The following is a 25,927-nucleotide window of genomic DNA, read 5'->3' on the forward strand; positions in this document are numbered from 1 at the left end:
CTTTGAGAGTGAGGACCAATTGACCGTCTCAACCTCTTTGCACCTCTCCGCTGGCTTCGTCACTTTCCTGGAAATCACGTGCCGTCGCTACCGAGCAAAATTGGCCAACAATTTTCGGCCGCCGCCTCTTTTTTCGGGCTGCGACTCTCCAACTAGCGAAAGACGACGACGAGCAACACTCTTTTACGGCGACCGTCCTGTCAGTCTACTGAAACGCGAACCTACGCCCTAGAGATCTGGAGAGAAGGACTGCTACGTGTTTTCCAGCTGCAGCGGTCGTGATTTTGGGGAAAAGAGCTTGGGCGACTTTTTTGGGGTGTGACAGGCGGCGGCCACGTCATTTTTGGCTTTTGCCTGGGTGCTTTTCTCTGCATTTTCTGGGAGTTGGAAAGAGATTTGCTTGAGGATTCTTCGAGAGAAAGAAAAAGAGAGGAATTAAAGACCGGTAGCATTTCGAAAAAGGAAGAGAGGCGCAACAGGAAAGAAAAGAGCCAGGAAATAGCCCAACACCAACCTCACATCCTAACGACCACCATGGAACCCACGCACCCACTCCCTCTTCCTCCGCACTTCGCCTCGCTTCCCTCTTCTCCCTCTGGTCCGTCTCCTACTGATGCATACATCTCCTCGCTCCTCCGCTTCGGCACGACCAGCACCATGCTGCGCACGCTCTGCGGCGGCGTGCACATCCTCGACTTCTTCACCCGCACGCCCGACCTCTACTCGCAAGTGCTGCCGGCCAGCTGGCGCGCCTGGTTCCGCAGCCAGGAAATCGCGCGCATCCTCGACTTCCTGATGCGCGACGACGTGTCCGGCTTCGACGACGGCCGGGCCCAGGCCGACGTGTACGACGCGGACGAGGCCGACATTGGCAACGACGAAGACCCGCAGGACTACGCTGACTCGAGTGCGCCGCCGCCGCCCAGCTTGGTCCGCTTCGTCAAGGACGTCCGCATGCATCTGCTCGATCGCGAGTGGCGCGAGCCGCCTGGCGCGCCGACGCACCGCCTCCCGCGGCCGCTGGCTCTCGGCATGAAGGTCAAGAAGCTGCATGAGGTGGAGCACTTTGCGGCGTTTGTTGACCGGTTGGCCAAGGACATTTCGTCCACGTCAGTCGATGGGGGAAGGCAAGGGGCAGAGGCAGTTGGGGAAGGGAAAAGAAGCAACGGGATCACTCATGTTGCCGATTTTGGTTCGGGTCAGAATTATCTGGGTCGCGCGCTGGCGTGTCCGCCGTACAGTCGGAATATTATTGCGATTGAGAGTCGCGAGCACAATATTGCTGGCGCAAGGGGCATTGACGTGCTGGCCAAGTTGGCGCCGAAGAAGGTGGTGTGGAGAAATAAGAAGGAGTGGAAGAGGGTCAAGGACGATGCCAAGGCACGAGGGGAAAAGGTCAAGTGGAACAGAAGGGAAGAGATGAGGAATGATTTCGACGTCGAGGGAAGGGAGGAAGCTTGTGACGAGTGCGGAACCAACGGGGAAAAGGAGGAAGTGAACGGAGAAAATGGGGACGCGAACGCGGATGAAGCATCACCACGGGAGACGACAGAGACGGCAGCCGAAGGCCTCCCTGAAGAGTTCCGCAATGTGGAGTTAGAAGATCTGGCCTCGGACGAAGCAAGTTCTACACCAGCAAAGCCCTTTTCTCCAAACAACTCGTACACCAAGAAGAAGACGACGCTCGAAGTATCGTCCACTGGCCGCGGTACCATCCAGTACGTCACGCACCGCCTCGAAGACGGCAACCTCAGCAACGTCATCGGCCAAATCCTCGACCCATCCAAAGTCGACCAACAACCCACGGCCGAAATCAAAGAAGCCGCCTCATCGACCGACACGCCGCTCCTCACCTCCTCTCCCAGCGTCACACCCACAACCACGGCCCGCGACCCCGGTCTGATGGTCATCTCGCTGCACTCCTGCGGCAACCTGCTGCACCACGGGCTGCGCTCGCTGACGCTCAACCCGTCGGTCCGCGCCGTCGCCATGATCGGCTGCTGCTACAACCTCCTGACCGAGCGCCTGGGCCCGCCATCGTACAAGCTGCCCCAGCTCCGCCCCAACCACCCGCGCCTCGAGGCCACGGCCAACGCCCACGACCCGCACGGCTTCCCCATGTCCGCCCGCTACGCCGCGTACGGCATCCCGGGGACAAGTGGTGACACGGGCGTCCGGCTCAACATCACGGCGCGCATGATGGCGGTGCAGGCGCCGCAGAACTGGGGCCCGCGCGACAGCGACGCCTTCTTCACGCGCCACTTCTACCGCGCGCTGCTGCAGCGCGTCATGCTAGAGCGCGGCATTGTCGAGGCGCCAAAGGTGCGGACTGCTGACAACGAGGGCGGCGAAAAGCAGGCTGCTGGAGGATACTACGTCGTGGGCGGCCGGCAAGTCGGCGGCCCCGTCTCCCCAGCGGGCACAGGCGACGAGAGCGGCGACCCACTCGTCATCGGCACGCTGCCCAAGAGCTGTTACCGCTCGTTCGTGGCGTACGTGCGTAGCGCCGTGTCCAAGATCCTATCCGCGCCGTCCGCGTCGCCGTACACCACCAACAAAGACAACAGCACCTCCTCCGCAAGCGAAGACGAGCGCAAACGGCTCATCACCGAGCGTATGACGGCGCCCGCGCTCTCCGATGCCGACATCGCTGCATACGAGGCGGCGTACGCCGAGCGCAGGAAGGAGCTCAGCGTCGTGTGGAGCCTAATGGCGTTTGCGGCGGGCGTGGTTGAGGCGATGATTGTCGTCGATCGCTACTGTTGGCTGCGGGAGCAGGAGGGCGTGAAGAGGGCGTGGGTGCAGACGGGGTTTGAGTATGGTCTGAGTCCGAGGAATCTGGTGGTTGTGGGGGTTAAGGGGTAAGAGATTTGAAGATATATGAGACAGGGGGCGGCAACGAGTGGACATGGGATGTTCAGATCTAAAACCTTTCTTATCTTCTGATACTGGTCTACACACCGACACGAGCAACCTACGCCGCTTCCTCCTGCAACGTCGCATCGCTACTCCCGCCATCTCCATGCCCATGATGCCGACCCTCAACGCCACATCCATCGCCATCATCATCGTCAACAAAACGAATCGTCTCCCTCCTCCGATCCCTCTCCCTCCCCACCCGCTCCCGCCACGCCCTCACGTCCTCCTCGCCGCTCTGAACATGCATCCACACCTCATCCCACGCCGTCCCATCCCCGCCTCCCCTCTCCCCCTTGGCCTCCTCCGCAACCCACCCAATCGCGCGCTTCGCCTTGCGCACAACACGGGGCAGAATTCTATCGCGGAACTCATTGGGAATCCTCAGCCTGGCAGCAACCCAGCGATCGCCGGGGCGGCGCTCACTCGGGACAGTCGGGAGGACGGGCGCCTCGAGGACGCGCTCCTGCGCCATAGCGCGGGCAAACACGGCGCTGAGACGCGCCGGCAGCACGGCGTGCAGAAACTCGAGCGATGCGTTGACGTTGATGTCCATGGCGCGCGTCGGGTCGGCCGTCATCTTGAGCGCCAGCGCGCACGTCTTGGGGTACAGCAGCGAGAAGTCGGTCTGTGAGATGTGCACCGTACCTCGCAGCGTGAGCAGCCAGGAAGGCGCGCGCGCCGCGCTGCGCTGCGCTTCGTGGATCAGGGACGAGGCTGTGGCGAAGTTGGACGGCCAGTAGGTGAAGGCTTCGGAGTTTATGCCCAGGAGGGGTGAGTGGAGAGGGCGGTGGCGGGCGTGGGGGTGGAGGGGGTCGTGGCGGGCGGAGGGGGACAGTGAGGATGGCGCGATGCTGTGTTTGGGTGTTTGCGCGGGGGGTTGCAGGGGGCGCGTGAGGGGGTGTGATTTTCGTCCCCCTTTTCTTTCATCCCCGTAACCTTCACCCTCGTCATAATCCTCCTCTTTTTCATCACCAACAGACGACGCTGCTTCCGCCGCCTCCTGCCCCTCCTGTGCCTCCTCCGTCTCAGCTACCGGCGCAACAGCTGCGCCCCAAATATCGTAAATCACCCCCTGCCCACACCACTCAAACCGCTTCTCGCTCCTCAACACCTCAACCGTCGTCGCGGCGCCAAATGAGTGCCCCGCCATAGTCGCATTGTCGGTGCAAAAGGCGCCCCTCCACGCATCCCAATCCACGCCGTCCAAGCCGCGCGAGCTGGCGCCGACGTACCCCTTCCGCCGCAAGTTGGCCGCCGCGACCTCCTCGCCGCGCCCCGCCGCAACGAGCTGCAGCACGTGGTGCGCCTCGTCGATCTCGGCGAGCCGCAGCGCGATTTGCGCGTCGCGCAGCTCGCGGTCGACGCCTTTGGGGTTGTTGGGCGACGTGTCGATCGGGTTGTGCTTGGGGAAGATGTAGTCGATGCGGTCGTAGCCCTTGTGGCGCTCCTGGCACGTCCGGCCTGGGTCCAAAGATGCCCCTCGATCTCCTCCATCTTTTTCTCCCTTTCCTTTGTCGTTCGCGTCGTCGTCTTTCTCCTTATTCGCGCTCTTTTTGCGTCGCCACCGCTTCGTCACCCGTCCGCTGATGCTTTTTTCTTCGTCCTTCGCAGATCGCCATGCCCGTCGCGTCGTATACCCCCGCGGCTGCCGCCCCAGCCCACAAAACTTGGTTTCCGCCGGACCAACGTCTGGGTGATTTACGTACGAGCGCGGAGAGCTGCCGTCACGGTGCTCGATGGCTGCGACGACGAATCCGTAACTCGCAAACTCGCCGCAGAGGCTCGAGTACGAGGTGCGCGTGCCCCCGAGACCGTGACTGAAGACCATCAGGGGTAACTGGCCCTCTGTCCCCCCATCCTGTTCGCCTCCTTGTCTGCCTTCGTGGGACGGATTTTGATTATCCTGCGCATCTCTCGGCAATGACCTCGCTACTTTGGCGTTCCTCAGCGCCGGCACCTTGGTGAACAGCGTCGTAGCGCCAAAAACAGGAACAGCCAGGTGTCCGACACCAGCGAAGCGGCCATATCCTTTGGCCATGCGGACGCGCGGGCGGGGGAGCCATGTCAGCTTGCTCCAGGAAGGGTGACCCGCGGGATCAGGGCCGGGCGGATCGGTATGTCGACGGGCGAGCGACTTTCGTTCGGGATGGTGGTGCGGCGGAGTCGACGAGGATGAGGCGGCAGCGGTGGAGTTTTTGCGATGGGGCGGCGAGTGCGAGGGGATTTCGCAGGGGTAGTACAGCGTCATTGCGACGGTACGCAGGCGGAGGAGGTGCTTGGAATGTCGCGTGAGGCGCGAGATGGGTCGGGGTTGGCGGACGGGCAGCTCGAGGTCCATAACACCGACCTACACAAGCATTAGATCGGTCTCAGAAGATTAGACGACAAGTGGAAGTGTCCAAAAGGAAATGCTTTCACGTACGCCATACGGCCCCGAATAGTTCGGGAGGTGGCTCTGATAGACGCGCAAGTGGTCACCTAGCGACTTGGGCGGTCTGGCCTTTGGCTTCTTTGCGCGCGGAATCTTGCCCGTGCCAGGGAATTTCGAACTCTGTTGACGAGACGGCGCTCTGCCCGGTCTGTTCGGAAAAGACGAAGGGGCGTCATCTGGTCGGCCGGAGATGCTCGCGTGAAAGGACATGGCTGCTGTGGCGGCGCGACGCCAGAACTGACAGCAATTTCAAGTATTGGATTCGACAAGAGGAATTGAGCTGAAAATGATGCAGGCGTAAAGTACCTCGCGTGATGCGGATGCAGTGGTTGAAGAGAGATGGTGGAGGCGGCAGTCGACGGTCAACGCCAGCGGCAAGGCACAAAGCGAGATATAACGTAGCAGGCCAGCAGGCAAACAGGCAGAACAGAAACCAAGCAAAGGCGACGCCGGAACGATCGAGTCCAGGCAAACGCAAGTCGCTTCTCCAGAAGCAGACTACACGCGATCGTGAGACGCGGAGCGGAGCAGGAGCAGCGCTCAGCAATAACGCAGAGCAAACCGAACACCTCCAATGACGATCGCAGAAGGGGTCTCGTCTTCCGGAAGATCCTCAGAGGGAAAAGAGGAGCCACACCGTGGTGTCCATCGGGAACGGATCGGGACAAAGGTACCAAAGTGCCGTGGTAGGTACTTGGGAGGGCCTATCTTTCAGGAATGGACCGGGCCTACTTTTTCTTCTTTGGCGGAACAGTCGGACCCTTGCTTGGAACCATAACTTTGATACCTTACCTTTCGTACCGTGCGTACTTTCCGGCGCTGCAGCAGCGGCGGAGTAAGCGAGTGAGAGCGCGCCAACGCGCGTCATATGTATCCCAAGGCCAATCCGCGCGACGGGACGCTCCAGGGCAACGGCGACGACAGCGGCCCTACATGAGGATTGATTGCGTGCCGGCACCCACGCGATGCGGCGGCAGCAGTGACGGGCAAGCTGTTCAGACCACTGCCGCCAGGAGCAGCGCGGCTGTGCAGATAATGGATGATGTGTGCCTGAGCAGAGGTGGTGGATCTCGGGACTGGATGGACTGACGTTGATTTGCCCCACGCGCCGCTGACGTCAATTCCGCGGCGGGCCTCCCCGGCCGCCTGAGATGCTTGAACTCACTTCTGATGCACGCTAAAATGCTTACTTCCGTCCGAACTCACACTGTCTGGGTCGAATGTGTGGCTGCCTGCCTTGGCACATTTGCAGAACCCGTCATGGCAGGGGCACAGTAGGTGTCGAAAGAAATTAGACCTCCTGGCCACACAAGTGCGTCTAGGGAACATTCATTCGCTGCTACGCCTGCGCCTAAGGAGCATTCATGTACAACTGTAGTTGCACTTAGAAAATAATCACCCATTGCCGCAGACAGACTAGGGGAGGGGAGCACAGGAGCCTCATTTCTTTCGAAACCCACTGTGGGGGTTTTGGCAGATACGGTTCGCTGCAGCGTGCCCCTGATTCTGTAGTCCATGTTGGATAATGGGAATCATGGGAATCATATGGCTGCGATGCACATCTCTTTCAAGAGTGAAAAAGTGGTGGAAAAGTGGTGGAAAAGTGGAAGCAAATATCGTACATGATACTTCCGCCGCTGATTAAATATACAGTCGTCTCTCATCAACAACATCATCGTCATCGTCGTCAACCACGCAACTCTCCAACACTGCCAGCAACGCCGCATAACTTTTCACCCCATCCTCTCTGACGCAGAGTTATGAACTCTCCCCAACGCCGTGCAACGCTCATCAAATCAATACCTCTTCAACGGCGGGCTGCCCGCGCACGGCGGCGCCGAAAACCGCGTCTGCACAAACACCTTTTGCATGCCGTCGTCCTGCGCGTCAAACAGAGCGTACACCTTTTCAATGTCGGCCAAGTCGACGCGATGCGTCACCATCTTCAGGGGATCGATTTTGCCCTCCTGGATCATGGCCAGGAGCTTCTCCCAGTACAGGTGGACGGGCGCCTGGCCGTTGCCGATGAGACGGATGCCGCGCTCCATGAGGGAGCCGATGTTGAAGTGGTTGGTTTGTTTGAAGTCAGCGACGATGTCTTGGAAGGGAGGTGCGTGTAGTGAGGAGCATGGAGCAAAACTTACAAAGCCCACGTAGACGCCCGTGATGCCGCAGCGCCCAAAATTGCGCACGCTGGTAATCATCTCGTTGACCAGCTCGCTCGTGTCCGTCTCGGCGCCCAGCATCATCTCAAAGTAGTGCGCCCAGCCCTTTGCGTACTCGCCCGCCGCGCACTCGAGCGCAACGTCCGGCCCACGGCCATCCCCCATCTCCTTCAACTTGCTGGACACGCTCTCGCCCTTCTTCAGCTTGGTAAAGTCCAGCGTCTCCGCCCGCGGATACCGCTCCTTGATGAAGTCGAGCCGCCACGCGACGCCATCGATGGCAATTACGCGCTTAGCACCTTGCAAGAAGGCAAAGTCGAGCGCCATGACGCCGATGGGGCCGGCGCCCCAGATGGCCACCACGTCGCCCTCGTAGACGCCCGTGTCGACGACGGCGTTCCACGACGTGGCGAGCACGTCGGACAGGTACAGCCCCTTTTCGTCGGGCACGTCGTCCGGCAGCTTGAGCAGGTTGGTGTCGCCGCATGGCACGCGCACGTACTCGGCTTGCCCGCCTGCGAAGCCGCCCGTGAAGTGCGAGTAGCCAAACATGCCGGCCGTGCGGCCGCCGTACATGGCGTTTTCTATCGTGTTGGAGTTTGTCTTTTCGCATTGGGACGACAGCTTGTTCTTGCAGTAGTAGCACTGTGAGAATCGTCAGTATCCCGTTGTTTTTGACACCACGCCTCGACAAGAGTTACATACGTCGCCGCAGGCAATCTGGAAAGACGCCACAACCCGATCGCCCTTCTTCAATCCCGTAACAGCGGCGCCCATCTCATCCACAACGCCGCAAAACTCATGGCCCAGGATGTCCCCCTTTTGCAGCTCGACGACGGTGCCGTGCAGCAGGTGGCGGTCCGAGCCGCACACGGTGCTGCCCGTCACCTTGAGGATGACGTCGCGGTCCTCAATCACCTTTGGCCGGGGCACCTCGACGACCTGCACCTTGTTCTTGCCCATCCACGCCAGCGCCTTCATCGTGTCGCGGTCGTCGGCCCACGCCGGGTCGTTGGCCGGGTTCGTCACGTCCTGCGCCGTCACGCTGTTGGTGTCGTGGCCGATGAGCTGCTCGGCCTTGTATGCGGCTTGCGACATGGCCATGTTTTCGGTTGCTTGGTATTGGTGAAAGGAACTGTAGGTGTAGATGTACGTGGTATTGAGGCTGGGTCTCGAAACAAGCAGTCAAAAATTTGGCGAATGAGAAGTTCAAGGAGGACTGGGTTAGTTTGGACAAAGAGGAAGGGAAGAAGGAGCAGACGAGTGCTTTTGACGGCCTCAGCCAGCCAGCCAGCCATCGACATCAGCAGCTACAACATTATCCAGACCGACCCCGCCCTAGCTCACTATGTCCCAATCATGACATAATGTCCAATCCAGTCGTCGGTGTCCCCTCTTGGAGCCGAACCAAACCGCCACAGCGCCCTCCTGCGCCCAGCCCAGCGGCCGGCTGTGGCAGCTCGACAAATCCGGGGATGCATATTGCGACGTCATGGAATGCGGCGAAAAAAGGGGGGGAAAGGATGCGAATTAGAAATCCCCATTGTCCCTCACCTCAGCCAGGCTGTGAGTTGATCGGAGCACGCACAGTGCGAATCGGAATTGGAGCCATTGGACCCGTTTGGCGGATGGAGAAATCTGGACTTTTGCGTTTGTTCGATGTCGAGGGCGGGCAGATCGGATTGACGGGAAGGAGAGAGCTGGTCTGACGTCATTCTCGCGTGGTGGCGTCAAGGTACCACCGCACTCAGGTCACCACCTCCTCTTCAAAGCAGTTGCGGGGCCCATGAGATGCTGGCAGGCGCACCACGGCGTTCCTCGAAAGACCTGGACGGCGCCACGAGAAGGCGAATTGTGCACGCCGGCAAGCAACCATCGACGGGACGCGGGGAGCATGAAAAGGGAAGAAGCGGCGCGTGGCAGCAGTACAGTAGTCAACGAAAGAACACGAGCGCGCCAGGGCGGGGCACCCACTCAGGCGCGAGGCTCTGCTCTTCTCTTCCTTAGCTTCACGGCAACGCGGCAAATCGCCTTTGTGCCATTCTCATGAACAACAGCGGTCAGGCTTCTTTCTCTACCTGGTCAAATCGGCTTATTACGTACGACTAACGGTGGCTGGCTTTCTCTCGTACGTACGGCAGCTACCTTGGCTGGCAACTCACACAATCCTGACTGTCCCGACCCAAATATCAATCAACCATGCACGATCCAAGCCGTGACGGCTCGACGCAAATTAGATCGCACGCCAGAAAGCATTACATTCAAATTTTGCAACTTTGTCGCTCATACCAGCGGGGTCAAAGCCGCCAAGTCCGGCAATAAATGTTGGAACGCGGAAACGGCATCCGAGCGAAGCGTGTCCTGCCTCTGCTGTCGCCGCCGCGCCGCTTCAGTCCCAAAGGCATAGTCATGTCTGGACCCCATCCAGCGCCCAGTATGACTGTCGGGGTGATTTCGTTTTCGTTTGGTTTCTGGCGAGCTTATAGGAGTAAGGGGTCGATAGCCGTGACCGGACCCATCTCCTTGCCCCTTTATCGAAGTTGGTGATTGTGGTTTGGGTGTCATTGGTGACGTGTGTCTCGGTGGTTGTGCTCGAGGTCCATCTAGTCAGAACGCCTCGATGACGGACGCGCGCAGCGCGTAGTTGACGTCTTCGCGACGGAAGCCGGGACCGCGGCCAATACAGACGCTGCGTTTGATGAGGCCTGTGGATGGGCGGTCACGTCAGAATAGCGTTTGTTTTGGAGACCGATTGAAGGAAGAGGGATCGGTTACTGACCATTGATGAACCGCTGCACGTCAATTGTCACGGTACGCCTTTCGCGCCTCTGTCCGACCATCTCGACGCTAGCAGAGGCAGTGGTGTGGCCTTCGAGGCCAAAAGACTCACTGCCCACCCAAGAGAGGTCGAAGCCATACATTTGTCCCCAGGGATCGGGTGACGTCTTACTCCTGCGGCTTTGTGAAGAGATGCCAGTGCCCGTGAACCCCATTGGGTAGTCGTCCAGCGGCTGCGTACTTGGTGTGCTCGGAGGGCCTCCAGAGGGAGATCGATCGCTTCGAGTCAAACTAACACTGGCGGTGCTAGTCGTGGTCGTCCTCTCAGGCGACGGTCTCGTCTGTGGTGACGTTTGGGGTTGGCGTGCTATTAGATGATTTGGTGCGTACGGATCAAGCGACTCGTCGAGCGCCGCCACCTCCGAATCTGGATGGACTGTCCCTCCCGTTCCTTGGAGCTGGCCCATTGCAATTGCATCCAGAGTCTTGACAGCAGCCTCTGCAAAGGATGCTTGAGCGTCGATCCTGATTCCAAGCTCATCAAGATAGCCTTCAACGTCGTGGCTGTCAAACCACTCGCCGTCGTACTGCCTGAGGTCCTCTTCCAACTCCCTGCTCCAGCTGATTCGCGGATTCAAGCCGGCCCTGATCTGATCCAACTCAGCTTTTGTAGCCCAAGGGCCTATGCGACGGACATTCCAGTCCGTCTTCCGAGGGACGACGTTGCCGTTGCCATCACGTTGAGGGTAATGTGTTCCAGCACCGCCGAGATGGATGAAAGGAGAGTTGAGGAACTCTATGGGCTCAAGGACCGACTGCTGGAGGAGTGCGCGAAATTGCCTCTGGATCTCGTCGCGCGTCGCGTAGTGACGGCAAATGCGGAACACGCGTTGAAACGCCCCAGGACGGAGCTGCGAGGTAGACAGAAGATGGAAACCCCGCTCAAGGCATGCTCGTTGGAGCCTGCGGGCGAAAGTGGTCTCTTGAAATGAGTAGGTGTACGGCAACTGTATTTCGGGGGAAGTAGTAAGGGACGGGGAGAAGGTGAACTGCGGAGAAAGGGGATTAATACCATAGCCATGACTGTCCGAGGCTACCGATCGTCTATTACTTTCCGAGGTCGAATGCGATCCCCTAGGCCCTGAAACTTGGAGAGCAGAACCCCCAAGGAATGGAGAGGCAGATAAGGATTGGATGGGAGGTGACTCGGACGACGTCGCCCCAACTGCTGACCTCAGAGCCAAAGTGGAGGGAGCAAGAACATCTGCAGTATTCGAGCTTGTATCCGCGTTCGGCGCGAGGTCCGTGCCCAACATGTCATCGGTAAATAGGTAACCCATGCCGAGTTGTTGGTACAGTGCTTGCTGCTGAGCAGCTCTTTCATCAAGCCTCCGTCGCTGGGGCTGAATCATTTCTTCATAGCTGCGGCTGGACAGGTTTGCCACCACTCGCTCCTGGCGAGGCGGCTCTTGACGAGGCGGATTTTGACAAGACGCAGGGTTATCAGCGTCGTCACTCTCTCCATGGTCCTCGCCAACAACCTTGGCCGTCTGAACCAGCTGGTTGAGGGCGTCCCTTGTTTGTTGCAGGTCCGATGCCAGGTCCGGGCGCAAGGAGGCAATGTCCGAAGCCCGATCATTGAAATTGAGAAAGGAGTTGTGCATGCCATCAATGACGGACTGAAGATGTTCGACTTGGTGTTGGAGAGAGTTGATGGTCATCTCCTTGCGCTGCCTATAGGCGCGCTGAGCCAGGCGAATTTGCGTACGCCGACGCTGTGCTGGGGTCAGCAGGCGAACGACCGTGGGAAGCGGGGATGACATGATCCATCGGGATTCGAAACAAGAGTAGAAGCTGAAATGCGCAAAAAGAACGTGCAAACGAAATGCTATATTGACAGGCAAAGTACCAACAGAACAAGAGACTCGTACGAAACTCGGAAGACCCACTGTGCTACCACACAGTAATTGAGAGTGCTCCATGATGACTGATCGCTGTGGGACAGTCTGCAAAGAAAAAAAAGAGATTTCTGATTACTCACATCGGCAGCAGTCTCGTCAGTTGTGTCAACTTTTGGGCGTCCCCGTTGCTTCTTGCTCTTGGAAGAAGAGGCGTCACCAGCGGTGGCGACATTTCTTGTTCGCTTCTTGGTGGCGGGCTGCTCCAGTCCTTCAGGCTCCATGGTGGCTGCAAGATTCCAATTGTAATAGTAAACCAGGGCTCCGGATGATCGGGTAACGGCTTCGGATGGATTACTTCAACTCCTCGGTGGATACAAGACTAGATGGAAGACCAATGTACGGCTTTGTTCCGCTTTCAATAAAGGTGGATATACGTCGTCTCTGGGACTCTTATAAAACTCCGCAGTCGTAAGCTCGGCGCACTGGAGTGTTCCGCTCAAGGCCGCGCCGTTGGAGTCGCAGACTCTATTTGAATGAATGAGCTGAATAATGGATTGGCCGTCGAAACTTGTCCGTCATACGCACGGATGGCGCGATTCGCTGTCCTTAGAGTCCAACTCGGTAGCTGGCACAGGCCGGACAGACGAGCGTCGGATCCGTAGATCTGGCGAAGAACTCCAAGCCCCGGGTCGATCTGGAAGCAGACAAGAGTAGCCTAGCACGTCGAGCGTTCGTTGGCCAGTAAAGACGAGTGGTACAGGTTGGTTTGGGATAAGGAGGGGTGGAAAAGAGCCTTGGGGTGGGTGTTTAGTGATCACCTAGGTCCAGCGCTTGGCATGGCGTCTCGGGCCGGTTATGCATTGGTTAGGCCACAGTCGCACACGGCGTCACCGAAAGGGCCAAAGCCACCTCCATTAGGCTATAGCAGGGTCTGTCATGTATATACTTGGGCTACTTGTTACTCGGTTGAGCCACTAGTAGCATCGAGCGGCCAGCTGTGGTTTCAACAATGCCTCTATAATGCCATGGCAATCTCGAATTTAGACTACATGTCCACCAAACATGATGAGGTGGTGTATTCATGCTACGCACTCAGTAATTGGCGTAGCTTCGGCGAGCCCGTCCCGCAGGAAATAGTCTTTGAGACTTTAATGCAAGACCTGCCACTGCCACTCCGAATCCCGCAGCCGGCGCTGATGAGAATGCAAGCTAATTCCGTCGATGACTCTTTAGTCATCGCTCTGCGTTTCCGCCTCGCTGCCGATTTCCTCATCCTCGTCATCGTCCTGGATGAGTGGAACAAACCTAAACTCCACAAAGCTGATCTGTCCCCCTTCCATATCAACCATAAACTGGAGACCGAGGACCCCTTGCCTATCTCCTCTGATGCTGACCTTGCTGGAAGTTGCCATTGCTCGCATGGCTGACTTGATCAAAGTAAATTTGTACGAGTAGACGACGCGGTGTGCGACCTGGAACGACTCGAGCAGTGCTTCATCTTGTTGTGCCAAGCCGGGAGGTCCGTCTCTTGGCGAAGATGCCTGCGCATGCTCAGGCTTGCCAAAGTCAACCACGGTGCTGCCCAAGGAGCCGCTAGCACTGAGCGAGAAAAATGGTGCTGACTGTTTTGCGCGAAGGGCTAGCTCATCTGGACTCGTGCTGCTGAGTTCCGTGATGGCGTCGTGGAGAAAGGAACTTCGCATGATGAACCTGAAGATGAGGTCCTCTCGCGCAAATGGAATCTCCTCGTTTTCGGCTTCATCGAGCTCGTACGTCGTCAAATCGCACGTGGTTGTGACACCGGCTTCCTCGAGGACAACTTTGAGAGATGAGCCAGCACCATGGTAGGACATGCGACAGACTGAAGTCATTCCTAAAACTCTATTATCAAAGGCATTGGTAGGACCCCTGCTGCTAAACGAAGCGAAAGGATTCCGCGAGGTTTGTTCGGTGAAGCCGAAGATTTGCAGGGTCTCGATAAGAGCAGGCAGGTTTATGGAGAACGGTGGAACTTCGTCGTCTGTATCGTCGTCCGAAGATTGCGAACCTCGAGGGGAGTTGTAGTGGTACGTGGTGAAGAGGGCTTTTTCGAGAACCACGGTGCCTTGTTGTCGTCAGCCTGGGCAGAAGAGAAGACCAAGAGAGCACACCAACCCTGCGCCACTCGATTCTCTTCGACAGTGAAGCTCAGTCCGTCTTTGCTTATTCGTAGACGAGCTCGAGGCGCAAAGCTGATGCATCGAAGAAGGATGAAGAGCTGGCGAGCAGAGCTGGACACGGCGCTGAAGATGGGCGAGCGGTCGGATTCGGCCGGCATGGCGAGGGTAGTCTGGACGAAGATGCAGAATTTTATTGCCCAAGTTTATCGCATGACCCAGCCTAATGTACACGAAAAGCCGAAGACGCCGGTGAGGAGGAAGCTGGAAAGTCTAGACGTAGACACCGACGGCGCAAATCATGTATACGGATCCGAAGCTGGCAGAGATGGCGAGCGTGAGCCGAGGTATGGATGGAGCTAGTGGGCTACGACTTACCCAAACGCCAGAGATGCAGGGACGCCAATGACAGGCAAGGTGACGACGGAGCGGTCTAGCGGAGGGTTAAAAGGTTAATTGCGCAGTGTTGTCGCAGAGGCTTACTGAGGCCGAAGAAACCTGTCAAGAAAAAGGCTGGCGGCAGGAGTCAGCGGTGGTGGACTTGTTCAATGGTGAAGTTGGGGCGCACCAGTCAGGAGGAGCAGGAAACCGACGAGGAACTGCGAGTTTTTGGCGACGCCGGGGTGGTATGGCTGAGCTTTGGCAGCTTCCCAGACGTCGAGCAGAGGCGTGGCAGAAGACATTGGAAGGAACAAGGTTGAGTGAGGTGAGGTGAGGTGTGTTTTGCGTACCGTACGGACGTAGAGGGAGGTGCAGATGGCAGTTGAACGTGGTGTTGAGTGAGTGAGTGAGTGAGTTACGTGGTCTAGGCGGAGAACCCCGGACTCTAGGCGCTGGGGCCCTGCAAAGGCGGCCCGATCACCGTCTCCGTCTCCGGCCCCGGCCTGCTAGCCTCACCTTTCCCTCACCACACCACCACCGCACTTACAACTAACTCTCCCTCGTCTTCAGCTCCGTCCTTTGTCGCCTCTACCACCCATGACTCCTCTCCGTCTCTAGCTCGCCGCATTCCATGGCAAGCACCGCCGTCAACTCGTCTCTTCTCGCGCTCCTCGTCAATCCTCCCTCCTCTTCCTCCTCCGCTCCCACCATTCCCGTCGCCTCACACAACCTCGCCATGGCCGCCAGGAGTCCAGCTCTCGCCAGGCGCAACCCAAAGACGGATCTCTACCGCCCGAAAATCGTCACCACCGTCGGCGCGAAGCCTGCCTGTCTCGTGAATGCCTCGGTGACGTACGTAGGACACGACCAAATTTATGCTTTTGGAGGATTCGACCAGTACACCGACGAAGGTGCCTGCCCTGGACCCTTGTTGCAATGAATTCGTGCTGATCGGACCCTAGTCTACAACCATGTGCTTCGCCTGAACCTGCAGACCCGGCAGTGGAATTTGGTTGACAACTACGGTGACATTCCGGGGGTCCGCATGGGTACGTTCCCGCCAAAACCAAAAGTCTCGCAGGCATTTGCCTAACTTGAACAGGCCACACTGCCAGCCTCTGGCAGGGAGACAAGTTGCTCGTCTTTGGCGGCGAAAACGAACATCGCCACTACCTCCACGATGTCATTATATTTGACCTCAAAACGGCCCATTGGACCCAGCCCGAAATCCACGGAACTCCACCAAAAGGCCGTGCTCGCCATTCGGCCGTCATCCACGACGACAAACTCTTCATCCTTGGTGGCATGAGCGGTGCAGACAGCTACGTTCTCGACGACATTTGCTACCTCGACTTGAAAACTTGGACCTGGTCCAGGACTTGGCGATTTGTTCCACGCTACGATCACACAAGCTGGGTCTGGGACGGCAAGATTTGGGTCTTTGGCGGTCTGGGCGAAGACATGGAGAAGACGAGCGAAATCTGGTGGCTCGACATGCGCGGAAGTCCTGCTTTCGAGGCTGCCATGGCGTACGGGATCCCAGGCAAGGTTCTTGGAAGAACCCGCGAACACAATTCTGCGACTTGGCGAGCGCCACTTCCCACAGGAAACACCGGATACGCGGCCAATTCGAGCAGCGTGCAGACAAATCCGGGTCATTCGACGAATTACCGGCCGCTCTTTGCGCCCGGGGCCATTTCGTCGCTCAAGTTCGTCGCCAGTCAGAACCTACCGACGCAAGCTCTTGGCACGCACTTCCACCTCTTCACGTCAGGGCAGCTTGTCGACTTTGTCACCCCGGCCTCGGTCATGTCGTCTTGTGACATTAGCATTTCATCCCTCGACCTCGACACATTGCGCTGGCACAAGCTCGCCGACGGCAAGGAAATGTTCCCCTCGAGCTACCGATGGCATTATTGCACGTTGAACGAGGACGGCACACATGCTTGGCTGCTTGGCTGCCCCACGGACCCTGCAAACACTGGCGACGCCAACGGCGAGTACCTGAGCGACGTCTTGCCAATTGACCTGACCAAGTTTGGAATTCTCGGCAACGCTTTAAATTACGAGACACGTGCCGAGTCGACCAAGCTGCCCGCGTCAGACGCCAACGAAAACTCTCCGCTAGCGGGCATTGGAGCGGATCTGGTCAGAGTTTTTGACCAGCCACCCGAGTCCGGAAGCGGCACGGATTTCATCATCACGGCTCAACCCGACGACGAAGACGCCGGCTGCGACGACGACAGGTCGCCTCGCATCGATTCCATGTACCAGGATTCGGCGCCTGCCGCCGATGCCATGATGCAGGAGACGCCGCCCATTCATGTCCACAAAATGATACTTCAGGCGCGGTGGCCACATTTTGCGAGAATGTACAACTCGCAGATGCTGGAGTACCACACAAAGAAGATGCACATTCCAGAGCCGTATACAACGGTCCGTGCATTTTTGTATTACCTCTACACTGACAGCATTGCTCCGCGAGGTGAATATGGGCCCCCGCTCTGCGACGTGGCGGGCATGTTGGTCATGGCCAATCTGTACGTCATGCCACGTCTGCGCATCCTCTGCGTCAACAGGCTGCACAAGGAGCTCGACGTGGACCACGCAGCCCTCATATGGGAGCGGGCCAGCACGGCCAACGAGCAGTGGCTCAAGGAGCGGGCAGCCGACTTTTGCATGACGCACTGGGGAAAGGTGGTGCGCAGCAGAGGTTTCCGCGGCCTGGACAAGCGCAGCCTGTTGGAGCTTTGCGAGGAAGTTGACCAACACGCGCGGGTGCTGACGGGGGAAGAGCTCGAGTCGCTGGGTGCCTTTGCTGGTTCCAAGTACCCAGGGCGAGAGGGGCGCAAACGCAGTGCGGGCGTCTTGACGGCGGAAGACATCGAGGAAGGTGAGGACGGAGAAGACGAAGGCATGGAACTGAGTTAAATTTTTGTTTTGCTTTGCAGAGGCCTCGGCCGCGACGACACTCGGCCAGGTTCACAGGGTTCTTTGGCGCCACGGCTTGTTCATTTCGCACGACGACCTCGTCAGTCCGACGACGGAGTGGATGGAGGACAAGTAATGGGATCGGCGTTGCTATGGAGCGATGGGATGGGATGGGATGGGATGGGATGGGATGGGAATGGGACTGGGACTGGGCCTTGGCAAGTTGGCACCTTTTACGAACGGTACGAAGCGGATTGAATTCATCAGCTCAGGTCTAGATCAACAACAAGGAGCAAACTCCACGAGCCATTGCTGCTCTTTTGATTCTCCGCAAACGGACACGACGTACACGCGAAGCTCTCGTTGGCGGAAGAATTGCTGGGGCCGTGCAGCTGCCCCTCCCCCTCTTTTTCTGCGTCAACCGCCCCGCGTCTGCCCCACGATTGACTTGGATTGCGTAGGCCGCGCGCTACTTTTGCTTCTCCTCTGATCCCAACCAATGCCGGCTGACCGCCCCTATCTTCGGCCTCCACCAGGCCCGCCGCCATCGTGAGTTGAGAGTTCACCAAGTCGCCCTGGCGGGCTGCCGTGCGCGACTCGGACACCTCCCCAGGTACCGCCAACCCTGCCGTGGTTGTACTTTTATTGCACCCCGTCCTCGCCGGAAAACCTTCCATTCTCAACCTCCTCTCTACCATCATGTCGACCACCACTATTGTTGAGCCCTCCAAGCCAAACATTGGCGTCTACACCAACCCCGAACATGCTTTGTGGGTGGCAGAAGCAACGCCAACCCTCGAAGATGTAAAGAAGGGCGAGGGCCTCAAGCCTGGCGAGGTCACAATTGCTGTCAAGAGCACCGGCATCTGCGGGTAAGCTGAATTCTACTCCCCGACCTACCAATTCTAACCGACTCCAAGCTCCGACGTGCACTTCTGGCACGCAGGCCGCATCGGGCCCATGGTCGTCACAAAGGACCACATCATGGGCCACGAATCGGCCGGCCAAATCATAGCAGTGCACCCATCTGTCAAGTTGCTCAAGCCGGGCGACCGCGTCGCCGTCGAGCCCAACATCCCCTGCCAGGCGTGCACGCCGTGCCTCAAGGGCCGCTACAACGGCTGCGAAAACGACACATTCCTGTCGACGCCGCCGGCCAACGGGCTGCTCCGCCGCTACGTCAACCACCCGGCCATGTGGTGCCACAAACTGCCAGACAACATGACGTACGAGGACGGCGCGCTTCTGGAGCCCCTGGCCGTCGCGCTGGCCGGCATGCACCGCGCCAACATCTCGCTCGGCGACCCAGTCGTCGTGTGCGGCGCGGGCCCCATCGGCCTCGTCACGCTGCTGTGCTGTCGCGCCGCGGGCGCCGAGCCGCTGGTCGTGACGGACATCGATCAAGGGCGGCTCGACTTCGCGGCCAAACTGGTGCCGGGCGTGCGGACGCACAAGGTCGACTTCGCGCACACGCCCGACGACTTCGCAGCCGCCATCAAGGCCAAGCTCGAGGGCGCCGAGGCCGCCGTCGCCATGGAGTGCACCGGCGTCGAGTCGAGCATCGCGGGCGCCATCCACGCCGTCGCGTTTGGCGGCAAGGTGTTCGTCATCGGCGTCGGCAAGAGCGAGCTCAAGATCCCGTTCATGCGCCTCAGCACCCGCGAGGTCGACCTGCAGTTCCAGTACCGCTACGCCAACATGTGGCCGCGCGCCATCCGCCTCGTGCGCGGCGGCGTCATCGACCTGCGCGGCTTGGTCACGCATCGGTTCCAGCTTGAGGAGGCCGAGAAGGCTTTTCATACGGCGTCGGACCCCAAGACGGGCGCGATTAAGGTGCAGATCCAGAGTTTGGATTAGGCGTGTGATGGTAAAGTGATTTCAGGGGGAGAGGAGTTGGCGGAGGGAAGCGGCGGAGTTGCATTGGCGTTGTTGTTGGCGAGAGGGGAGAATCTCGACGGGACGAGGAGGAGTTGAGGATTAAAGCATCCAGAAGGACGAATGATGACGAGATCTTTTACTACCTACCTACCTACCTACTACCTATACCTAAACCACATAGATTGGAGCACCTGCATGTATTTCGGAATAGACACACTTAAATCAACTCAGCGCTCTCACTCTGTCTGTCCAGCTCTTGATTGAAAAGGGGGGTCAGGGGTGGGTGGCAGGTCAAGGCCTCGGCAGAGCAGCGAAGAAAAATTGCTGAAATTGTTCGTCACTTAGCAGGCAGCCAAATAGCGGTAAACAGTAAACGAGATTACTTCTATCTACATACTCCGGGGACTAAGCGTGAGCGTCTTGTGTGCAAGACGCGGAGTGTTGTCCGTATGCCTGTGTGGCATACCACGCACTCGCTGATATACTGCGTAACGTAACGCCTTGAAACCGACATCGGGAAATGCTGAGATGGGAAAGACATGATGTGCAGAGAAGAGTGAAGGGGGTATCTCAATCTAGGCGCGCGTGGGGGTATGGGGTATGGGGTATCGAATGCCAAAGGCCAGAAGAACGACAAAAGACAAGACAAGACAAAAACAGCACGACCGTCAAATCGAACTCTCCTCCTCACTATCGTACTCCACCCCACAATCCCCATCACACTCACAAGAAGAGCACGAAAATGCCCCCGGCAAATCCTCCGCGCGCACGCCCGCGCCAAAAAGCCGCTGGAACCGCGCCGCGTGCGTGTTCCCCTGGTCGCTGACGCTGCTGTCGTTGCTGGTGTCGCTGGTGTAGCTGGTGCTGGTGTAGTCGCTGGTGAAGCTGGTGCCGAGCTCCATGACGCTGTCTGTCCGCTGCGTCTGCGTCTGCGTGGCGAGCTTGGATTTGCGGTAGTTGTGGCCGTGTGGTGGCGTGGGCGGCGGGATGCTGCTGCGGGAAGACGATGATGAGGGCGAGGAGTGCTCTGATGAACTCTCCGACGACTCCGACAAAAACGACGAGAATGACGACGTCAAACCGCCGAACGTCGGGAAGAGGGGGTGTGTCGGCGGGTAGGCGAGCGTCGGCGACATGGTCGTGGTCGTTGGGGAGGCCGAGGCCGTGGCCGGGGAGGAGGAGGAGGAGTCGTTGGCGATGATGCCGCGCTGGCTCAGGCCGTCGACGAGGGTGAGCAGCGCTGTCGTTTCTGACGCCGTGAGGCCGTTGTCTGGGAGGAGGCGCCCGTCGCGGTGGGGACGCGGGGGAGGGGGCGCCAGCGGCCGGTGATGCTGGGGGCGCGGCGGCAGGGGGGCGAAGCTGACGTGTGGGCTGCTGTTGTTGTTGGTGGTGTTGCCGCTGCGCAGCATGTCCTGCCTGACGGCGGTGAGCAGGTGGCCGATGAGGCCCTGCGGCTGCTGCTGGACCGAGGGGACGGGGCGACGGGAGAAGGTGAGCGTGCTGGCGGGCTGGACGGCTGGGGCCGGTGGGAAATTGCGCTTGCGACGATGCGCCCAGGTGACCTCGAGGATCTGGTGGCCGCGCATGTGGCTCGACCTGCCATCGGTGCTGGCGGGAGGGGAGGGCAAGGTCGGACATGTTGGGCAGGTGACGCAACAGGAGCAGACTGAGGCCGAGCAGCCGTCGTGGGATTGCGGGACTGAGACTGTGGGGGGGTTAGCGGTGGTGGTGGTGGTGGAGGAGGACGACGACGGAGAACAGTGGACACCAGAGAAGTTGGGAAACGAGGGGAGAGCAGGAGACATACGATTGGCTTGTTGCCTCACCCTGTTGATGTAAATGGGCGCGTTGACGGCGTAGACGGCGCACTCCATCTGCATATCAAGCGAGAGTTCGGGGACGCTGGTGCAGGGCTTCTTCGGCATCGTGGTTCCTGCCTGGTAGTTGGTGTGGAGGACGTCGGAGAAGAAGAGCTTTGGCTGGCCGGCGATCTCGTCCAATTCGGTGCGTGGTGGCAGGTCCATGAAGTCCATGTTGTGGCAGTCAATGGTCTGGTGGTGACCGTTGGCGTCTGTCGTCTTGAACGGGGAGATGCGGCGGGCTTGGGCTGAGGGCTCGTTGTCGTTTTGTGCAGGGGAGAAAGTTGCGCGCGAGAAAGTCGACCGTCTCCTGACCGGGAGGTCGAGCCCCTGAAGCCTCTCCATGAGCTCTGCGGAGGTGTATCTCTCGCTTTTTTCGGGCTTGGAGCTCGATTCGGCGGTGAGGCGCAGAGGTGAGGTGCTCATGATTGAGGACATGATGTCTTTGATGTTTCAATGGCGAGTAGGTGTAGCGTACAGCTAGGCGTTGAACCGAGTGGAAGGTTGGATTTGTGGTGTCTTTGCGTAGATGTAAAGTGCGCAGACGTAAGTGCGTAGGCGTAAGCTCGTGGGCGTAGAGAGCGTGAGTTGTGTGTAGCTGAAAGTTTGAACGCTTGTAGATGCAGAGCTGAAAGTGCGGATGAAAAGGGATGGAGAAGAAGGAAGCGAAGAAAGACTTATATCTGAGAGAATTCCGAACTGGTTGAGTCCTCCCAGGGATCAAAGGGTCGCATTCGAAGTCCAAACCAGAATTGCCCTACTATTCGCCATCAGCGATTGGATGTCAACAACTTCATGGTCCCCTGGCTTGGCCTCATTATTTGATGGGATTCAGGGTCAAGGACGACAAGTTGCATTGTGCAGCGACCGAGCCAAAGTTCTTTGTATGAGGGATTACTCTTTTGTCCAAGCGTCTTCGTCAACCATGGCGACAAAGAAACAGCAATTGGAAGGATGACACATTGTTCGAGGAATAATTTGGTCAAGGGTCTGCTTGATATGGATATCCAACGCTCTCGCCATTGTTCGAGGCTCCCACGTAAACGCCGCCGCAAATGCAACCAATCTCAAAGCTCCCATATTATGCTGCGTTGAATCAAAAGTCATGTCTGGACAAGAATGAGCCAGGGTATTACAACTCATGTATTGGAGTCTGCGCTCGAGCGGTTACTCGAGTTCTGTTCCACGGGTGAGCCGGCCTCAACCACTTTTTCTTTGACAAGATCGGTAATATGCGTGCCAATGTCGCCGAAGCCGTCAATCTTGCTGAGCCGACTGTTGAATAGTTCGGCATCGCGGAGAAGTCTGAGCACGTATTAGCGTCGTCGTGAAGCCATGGTGAAAGAAAAGTACCTGGCCTTTCCAGCTGCAGTCCGCACGAGTGTTTCTCGGAAGACCGTGCCCCATTGCTCTCGGTAGCTGGAAAATACGGGACTGATGATTGATTGGACAGTAGGGTCAGGAAGATGGCGGCTCAGCGTCCGGTGGAAAGTATTTGTCTCTTTGGTGAGCGTTTCCATGTACGGGCTGACCTGCTCCTCTGCTGCTTCGTCAAAGTTTATTTTTCGCATTGCGTTGACGTGCACGTTGAGGCGGGCACTCATAATCTCAACCAGCTTGTCATGTATGTTGGCTTGCTGATCTTGGTAGAGTCGACGCATTTTGTCAAAGTCGGCGATGCCAGAGGAGGAAGATGTGTGGCGGCGAACGAATTCGCGAATATAAGGTATCAAAGCGATGAAGAAGTTGAGGGCCTGTGACGCGAGGGCTAGATGTTTTGTGGTGATGCTCTTGAGACCTGCTGTCTCCTTGGCTCCAGCTCCCAATATGAGTTGACAAGCCCTGGACTGGAAACTGCGCAAGTAGTCTAGCAAGGCGACCGAGACCTCTGTAGTAATGCTGGGTATCACGGCAATGAGGTTCTCGAAGCGATCAATACCATGCAAGGCAGCCATGACACAGTCGACCAGAACAAACTTCTCGTCATCAATCACGGCGCTCTTGGGCGTCTTGCTTGTGCCATTTGATTCGGTCGTGGAGCCATTGATCTCCTCTGTAGGCACATCTTCCCAGATGATCTTGCTCTTCGTCCACACCGCCGGGTCGCTGCTCATGGCCTCAAGGATTCTGTTCAGAACGACAGAATCGTGGTCGGTAAAGTCTTTGGCCTCCCACCTGTCCCCATCCATGATTTGGCGCAGGCGGTTGCTCTCCATTTGACCCATGTTTGTGACGAATTGCTTGATTTGATTGTCGACGACCCCTTTTAGCGCAGCTCCCGAACGTCCAGAGACGGCTTCGCACTCGTCCGCAAAGAGGCGGTTGACGAAGAAGTAGCGCAAAAAACGTTGCAGCGGGAGGCGTACTGTCTGTTCCCCTCTGACTCGTAATATCTTTGTGATTTGGTTTTGCGCCGCATCAACCGCCTGGCCCAAGAGACTCGACATGTCAAGAGATTGCATGAGCTCCTCCTGCAAATGGCCGTCCAATGGAAGCTCTGGTACGGGCTTGTTTAGATAGCCGTCCAATGCTGTGGCATTGAGATTCGGGCTTTTGGGAGGAGACCTGATTCCGGGCGAAATGGCGGTGCCGCTGGAGACATCAAGCAAGAGCTTGACCTGTGTGCTAAGCCTTCGCAAAGCTTCGCCAACGTCGGTATATATGTTGACCAAGAGTTGCTCCGAGTCCTCGTGTTCCAAGGACCGCAAGTTCCTAGCCAGGATACTCGACTTCTCCTGTTGCGACGTCGCTCTACTACTGGCTCTTGTGGAAGTAGAAATAGTAGACTCTGCATCGTCGTCCGTAGAGCTTGGCAGGTGCTGGCGAATCAAGACCTTCATCTCGCGAGTGACAGCATCCCGAAACGCTGCTGTGGCGACGCTGGTGTGGTTGGACCGGCTAAGGCCCATCAGAATCCCCAGAAGTGACGTTCGCATTACGCTTTCGGTGCGCAAGTACGCTGGAAGTGTCATCGGACGGTTATCGCCCCTGGTCCGCAACGACGCCGACGCCCATCTCTGAAGTGTCTCAGGTTTGGGCACGCTTTTGATGTGTTTCCGCAAGTCGTCCATGAGGATTTCGAGGAATCGCGACTCGAAGCCTTTGCCAACTCTGGCCCGCATTTGCAACATGCCTTGGGCGAATCCATCCAGTGCCTTGAGCTCTCGCAGATCGATGAGATTTCGCGGGAGGTAATCCGGTAGCCAGCTCTGATCGTCTGCCCCTGTCACCATCAAGTCTCCGGAGACGAGGAGCTCCAACATGTCCATTCTGTCCAAAGCATCCTCGAGTCTTCCTTCGTCAATGAGATCCTCGCAGCTAGCGACGCCTTCTACGACTGCGCGGAGTTGGTCGACCGCGTTGGTCAACTTGCCCAGATTTTCTCTTCGCCGCTTCATGCCAACAATCTTTAATCCACCAATGGCCATGTCGTTATCAAGTCGGTCCAGATCGTGACGAAGAGCCTGGATGCGTTTGACGGATTCCGCAGCTTCGGATTGCAATTCGCGCAAAGAGCCCAGAGCTGCAAAAAAGGAGGTAGATGCGGTGGATATCGACGAAATCAGATGAATTTCCACAGTATCCATGTACCAGGACAGCTTCTCTTGCAGAATGGCGTTTGTGGCCAGCGCTTTCCTCCGGCCAGGGCCAGGAGAGTCCAGGGAACCATTGGACACCCTGGTGTCCTGAGGTTGCTGAATAACCTCTGATCGCTCGCTCACGACGTCAAAGGTGCGCGGATTTTCCAAGTGAAAGTCTTCCTGGAAGTAGACGTCCGGGATCGTCGACAGCGGTGCGACTGCGTTGGGGTTCCGCTTCGAGTTTCCTCCACTGGATCTCCGTCGCATTTTGGGGGACTCTCCTGATGACAGGCTCGTGGCAGACTCCTGTCGTGATAACGACGGTCTTTCCGGATGTTGGCTCAACCGTCGCTCCAAGATTTCCGCAAACTCGTCCTTTTTCGGATCCCTGCGAAACAGTTGCGCGGCGCCATTGTCCGAGTCGGCCTTTGCTCTTTGGAAAGCGTCAAAGAGGGATCCCACTTGGGAGAGATAGGTCTTGAAGGCTGCGGGTTCGACATGCGGGATGTTGGTCAGGGTGACTGGGGGGATGTCTTTCTGGGAGGGGGCTTTGACAGCAGAGGGCGCGGAGGTGTACGGTAGTAGGCCAGTTCGGACAATAGGAGGTTGCAGCAGGGTAGATATTGCTGGAAAAGGTCAGCACATGCCAGTCTCACGCATACAGAGTCGCGTCCAACCATTATGACCGCTTTCCGTCACGGGTGCTATGTGCCTATGTGACGTATCGAGGCTGCCGCCAATGGAATGTATTGAGCTTGCGGTCGAGTCTCGACGCGGTCGGTATCTGCTACTCTGGCTAGAGCTCGGCCTTTTGGCCCAGTCTTGCTGCGCGGTGGGAAATTGGAGACGGTTCGAGGAGAGCGACGCGGGGGAGTCGAGGCTCTCGGTGGACCTCCGGGGGGAGGGAGCCCGAGACGGCATTGTCGAGGTGCGATAAAGGAGCGTGC

At 57.9% G+C, this 25,927-nt stretch overlaps 10 protein-coding genes across 10 annotated transcripts; 3 read left to right on the plus strand and 7 right to left on the minus strand.

Annotated features, from left to right (window-relative positions):
• The first annotated feature begins 149 nt into the window (after positions 1–149).
• J3D65DRAFT_611525 (methyltransferase domain-containing protein) lies at positions 150–3,311 on the plus strand. The gene has a single exon (XM_066798920.1). The coding sequence runs from the start codon at positions 535–537 to the stop codon at positions 2,863–2,865; it is 2,331 nt and encodes a 776-aa protein (XP_066660255.1). The 5' UTR covers positions 150–534; the 3' UTR covers positions 2,866–3,311.
• Positions 2,920–5,813, minus strand: J3D65DRAFT_46825 (uncharacterized protein). Its single transcript, XM_066796492.1, has 2 exons — positions 5,342–5,813; positions 2,920–5,266 (listed from the first exon to the last, which is right to left on the minus strand). The coding sequence occupies exons 1-2, from the start codon at positions 5,558–5,560 to the stop codon at positions 2,975–2,977; spliced, it is 2,511 nt and encodes an 836-aa protein (XP_066660256.1). The 5' UTR covers positions 5,561–5,813; the 3' UTR covers positions 2,920–2,974.
• Positions 5,814–6,988: 1,175 nt separating this feature from the next.
• On the minus strand, positions 6,989–9,094 carry J3D65DRAFT_46834 (chaperonin 10-like protein). The gene is made up of 3 exons (XM_066796494.1): positions 8,221–9,094; positions 7,495–8,160; positions 6,989–7,425 (listed from the first exon to the last, which is right to left on the minus strand). Exons 1-3 carry the CDS (start codon positions 8,617–8,619, stop codon positions 7,147–7,149), a joined length of 1,344 nt encoding a protein of 447 aa, XP_066660257.1. The 5' UTR covers positions 8,620–9,094; the 3' UTR covers positions 6,989–7,146.
• A 1,028-nt stretch (positions 9,095–10,122) lies between these two features.
• On the minus strand, positions 10,123–12,475 carry J3D65DRAFT_664227 (uncharacterized protein; the record flags this gene model as incomplete). The annotated part of the gene is made up of 3 exons (XM_066802725.1): positions 10,123–10,220; positions 10,295–12,068; positions 12,335–12,475. The coding sequence occupies 3 exons, from the start codon at positions 12,473–12,475 to the stop codon at positions 10,123–10,125; spliced, it is 2,013 nt and encodes a 670-aa protein (XP_066660258.1).
• A 627-nt stretch (positions 12,476–13,102) lies between these two features.
• J3D65DRAFT_46971 (Rad1/Rec1/Rad17) lies at positions 13,103–14,617 on the minus strand. Its single transcript, XM_066796500.1, has 2 exons — positions 14,349–14,617; positions 13,103–14,298 (listed from the first exon to the last, which is right to left on the minus strand). Exons 1-2 carry the CDS (start codon positions 14,509–14,511, stop codon positions 13,424–13,426), a joined length of 1,038 nt encoding a protein of 345 aa, XP_066660259.1. The 5' UTR covers positions 14,512–14,617; the 3' UTR covers positions 13,103–13,423.
• A 6-nt stretch (positions 14,618–14,623) lies between these two features.
• J3D65DRAFT_664229 (uncharacterized protein) lies at positions 14,624–15,033 on the minus strand (the record flags this gene model as incomplete). The annotated part of the gene is made up of 4 exons (XM_066802726.1): positions 14,624–14,669; positions 14,729–14,783; positions 14,834–14,863; positions 14,919–15,033. The coding sequence occupies 4 exons, from the start codon at positions 15,031–15,033 to the stop codon at positions 14,624–14,626; spliced, it is 246 nt and encodes an 81-aa protein (XP_066660260.1).
• A 224-nt stretch (positions 15,034–15,257) lies between these two features.
• On the plus strand, positions 15,258–18,131 carry J3D65DRAFT_611545 (kelch repeat protein). Its single transcript, XM_066798921.1, has 3 exons — positions 15,258–15,642; positions 15,694–15,780; positions 15,834–18,131. Exons 1-3 carry the CDS (start codon positions 15,363–15,365, stop codon positions 17,660–17,662), a joined length of 2,196 nt encoding a protein of 731 aa, XP_066660261.1. The 5' UTR covers positions 15,258–15,362; the 3' UTR covers positions 17,663–18,131.
• On the plus strand, positions 18,132–19,759 carry J3D65DRAFT_611549 (sorbitol dehydrogenase-like protein). The gene is made up of 2 exons (XM_066798922.1): positions 18,132–18,534; positions 18,583–19,759. Exons 1-2 carry the CDS (start codon positions 18,362–18,364, stop codon positions 19,517–19,519), a joined length of 1,110 nt encoding a protein of 369 aa, XP_066660262.1. The 5' UTR covers positions 18,132–18,361; the 3' UTR covers positions 19,520–19,759.
• A 928-nt stretch (positions 19,760–20,687) lies between these two features.
• On the minus strand, positions 20,688–21,763 carry J3D65DRAFT_582742 (uncharacterized protein; the record flags this gene model as incomplete). Its single annotated transcript, XM_066797724.1, has 2 exons — positions 21,348–21,763; positions 20,688–21,245 (listed from the first exon to the last, which is right to left on the minus strand). Coding segments are annotated over exons 1-2 (954 nt in total), but the record flags the coding sequence as incomplete, so codon positions are not given.
• Positions 21,764–22,538: 775 nt separating this feature from the next.
• Positions 22,539–25,901, minus strand: J3D65DRAFT_546401 (Vps54-like protein-domain-containing protein; the record flags this gene model as incomplete). Its single annotated transcript, XM_066796813.1, has 3 exons — positions 22,539–22,704; positions 22,753–25,606; positions 25,658–25,901. The coding sequence occupies 3 exons, from the start codon at positions 25,899–25,901 to the stop codon at positions 22,539–22,541; spliced, it is 3,264 nt and encodes a 1,087-aa protein (XP_066660264.1).
• Between the last annotated feature and the right edge of the window lie 26 nt (positions 25,902–25,927).

This window comes from Phyllosticta citribraziliensis (assembly GCF_038025025.1).
Source record: "Phyllosticta citribraziliensis strain CPC 17464 chromosome Unknown J3D65scaffold_1, whole genome shotgun sequence".
Taxonomy (NCBI): Eukaryota; Fungi; Ascomycota; class Dothideomycetes; order Botryosphaeriales; family Phyllostictaceae; genus Phyllosticta; species Phyllosticta citribraziliensis.

Coding starts and splice junctions, on each gene's coding strand:
- J3D65DRAFT_611549 (XM_066798922.1), top strand. CDS start 18,362: ATGTCGACCACCACTATTGTTGAGCCCTCCAAGCCAAACATTGGCGTC. Junction 18,535..18,582: donor AAGAGCACCGGCATCTGCGG/GTAAGCTGAATT, acceptor ACCGACTCCAAG/CTCCGACGTGCACTTCTGGC.
- J3D65DRAFT_46834 (XM_066796494.1), bottom strand. CDS start 8,619: ATGGCCATGTCGCAAGCCGCATACAAGGCCGAGCAGCTCATCGGCCAC. Junction 8,161..8,220: donor TCCAGATTGCCTGCGGCGAC/GTATGTAACTCT, acceptor CGATTCTCACAG/TGCTACTACTGCAAGAACAA. Junction 7,426..7,494: donor CGGGCGTCTACGTGGGCTTT/GTAAGTTTTGCT, acceptor GACTTCAAACAA/ACCAACCACTTCAACATCGG.
- J3D65DRAFT_46825 (XM_066796492.1), bottom strand. CDS start 5,560: ATGTCCTTTCACGCGAGCATCTCCGGCCGACCAGATGACGCCCCTTCG. Junction 5,267..5,341: donor ACTATTCGGGGCCGTATGGC/GTACGTGAAAGC, acceptor ATGCTTGTGTAG/GTCGGTGTTATGGACCTCGA.
- J3D65DRAFT_611525 (XM_066798920.1), top strand. CDS start 535: ATGGAACCCACGCACCCACTCCCTCTTCCTCCGCACTTCGCCTCGCTT.
- J3D65DRAFT_46971 (XM_066796500.1), bottom strand. CDS start 14,511: ATGCCGGCCGAATCCGACCGCTCGCCCATCTTCAGCGCCGTGTCCAGC. Junction 14,299..14,348: donor AGAGAATCGAGTGGCGCAGG/GTTGGTGTGCTC, acceptor GACGACAACAAG/GCACCGTGGTTCTCGAAAAA.
- J3D65DRAFT_611545 (XM_066798921.1), top strand. CDS start 15,363: ATGGCAAGCACCGCCGTCAACTCGTCTCTTCTCGCGCTCCTCGTCAAT. Junction 15,643..15,693: donor CGACCAGTACACCGACGAAG/GTGCCTGCCCTG, acceptor ATCGGACCCTAG/TCTACAACCATGTGCTTCGC. Junction 15,781..15,833: donor CATTCCGGGGGTCCGCATGG/GTACGTTCCCGC, acceptor TAACTTGAACAG/GCCACACTGCCAGCCTCTGG.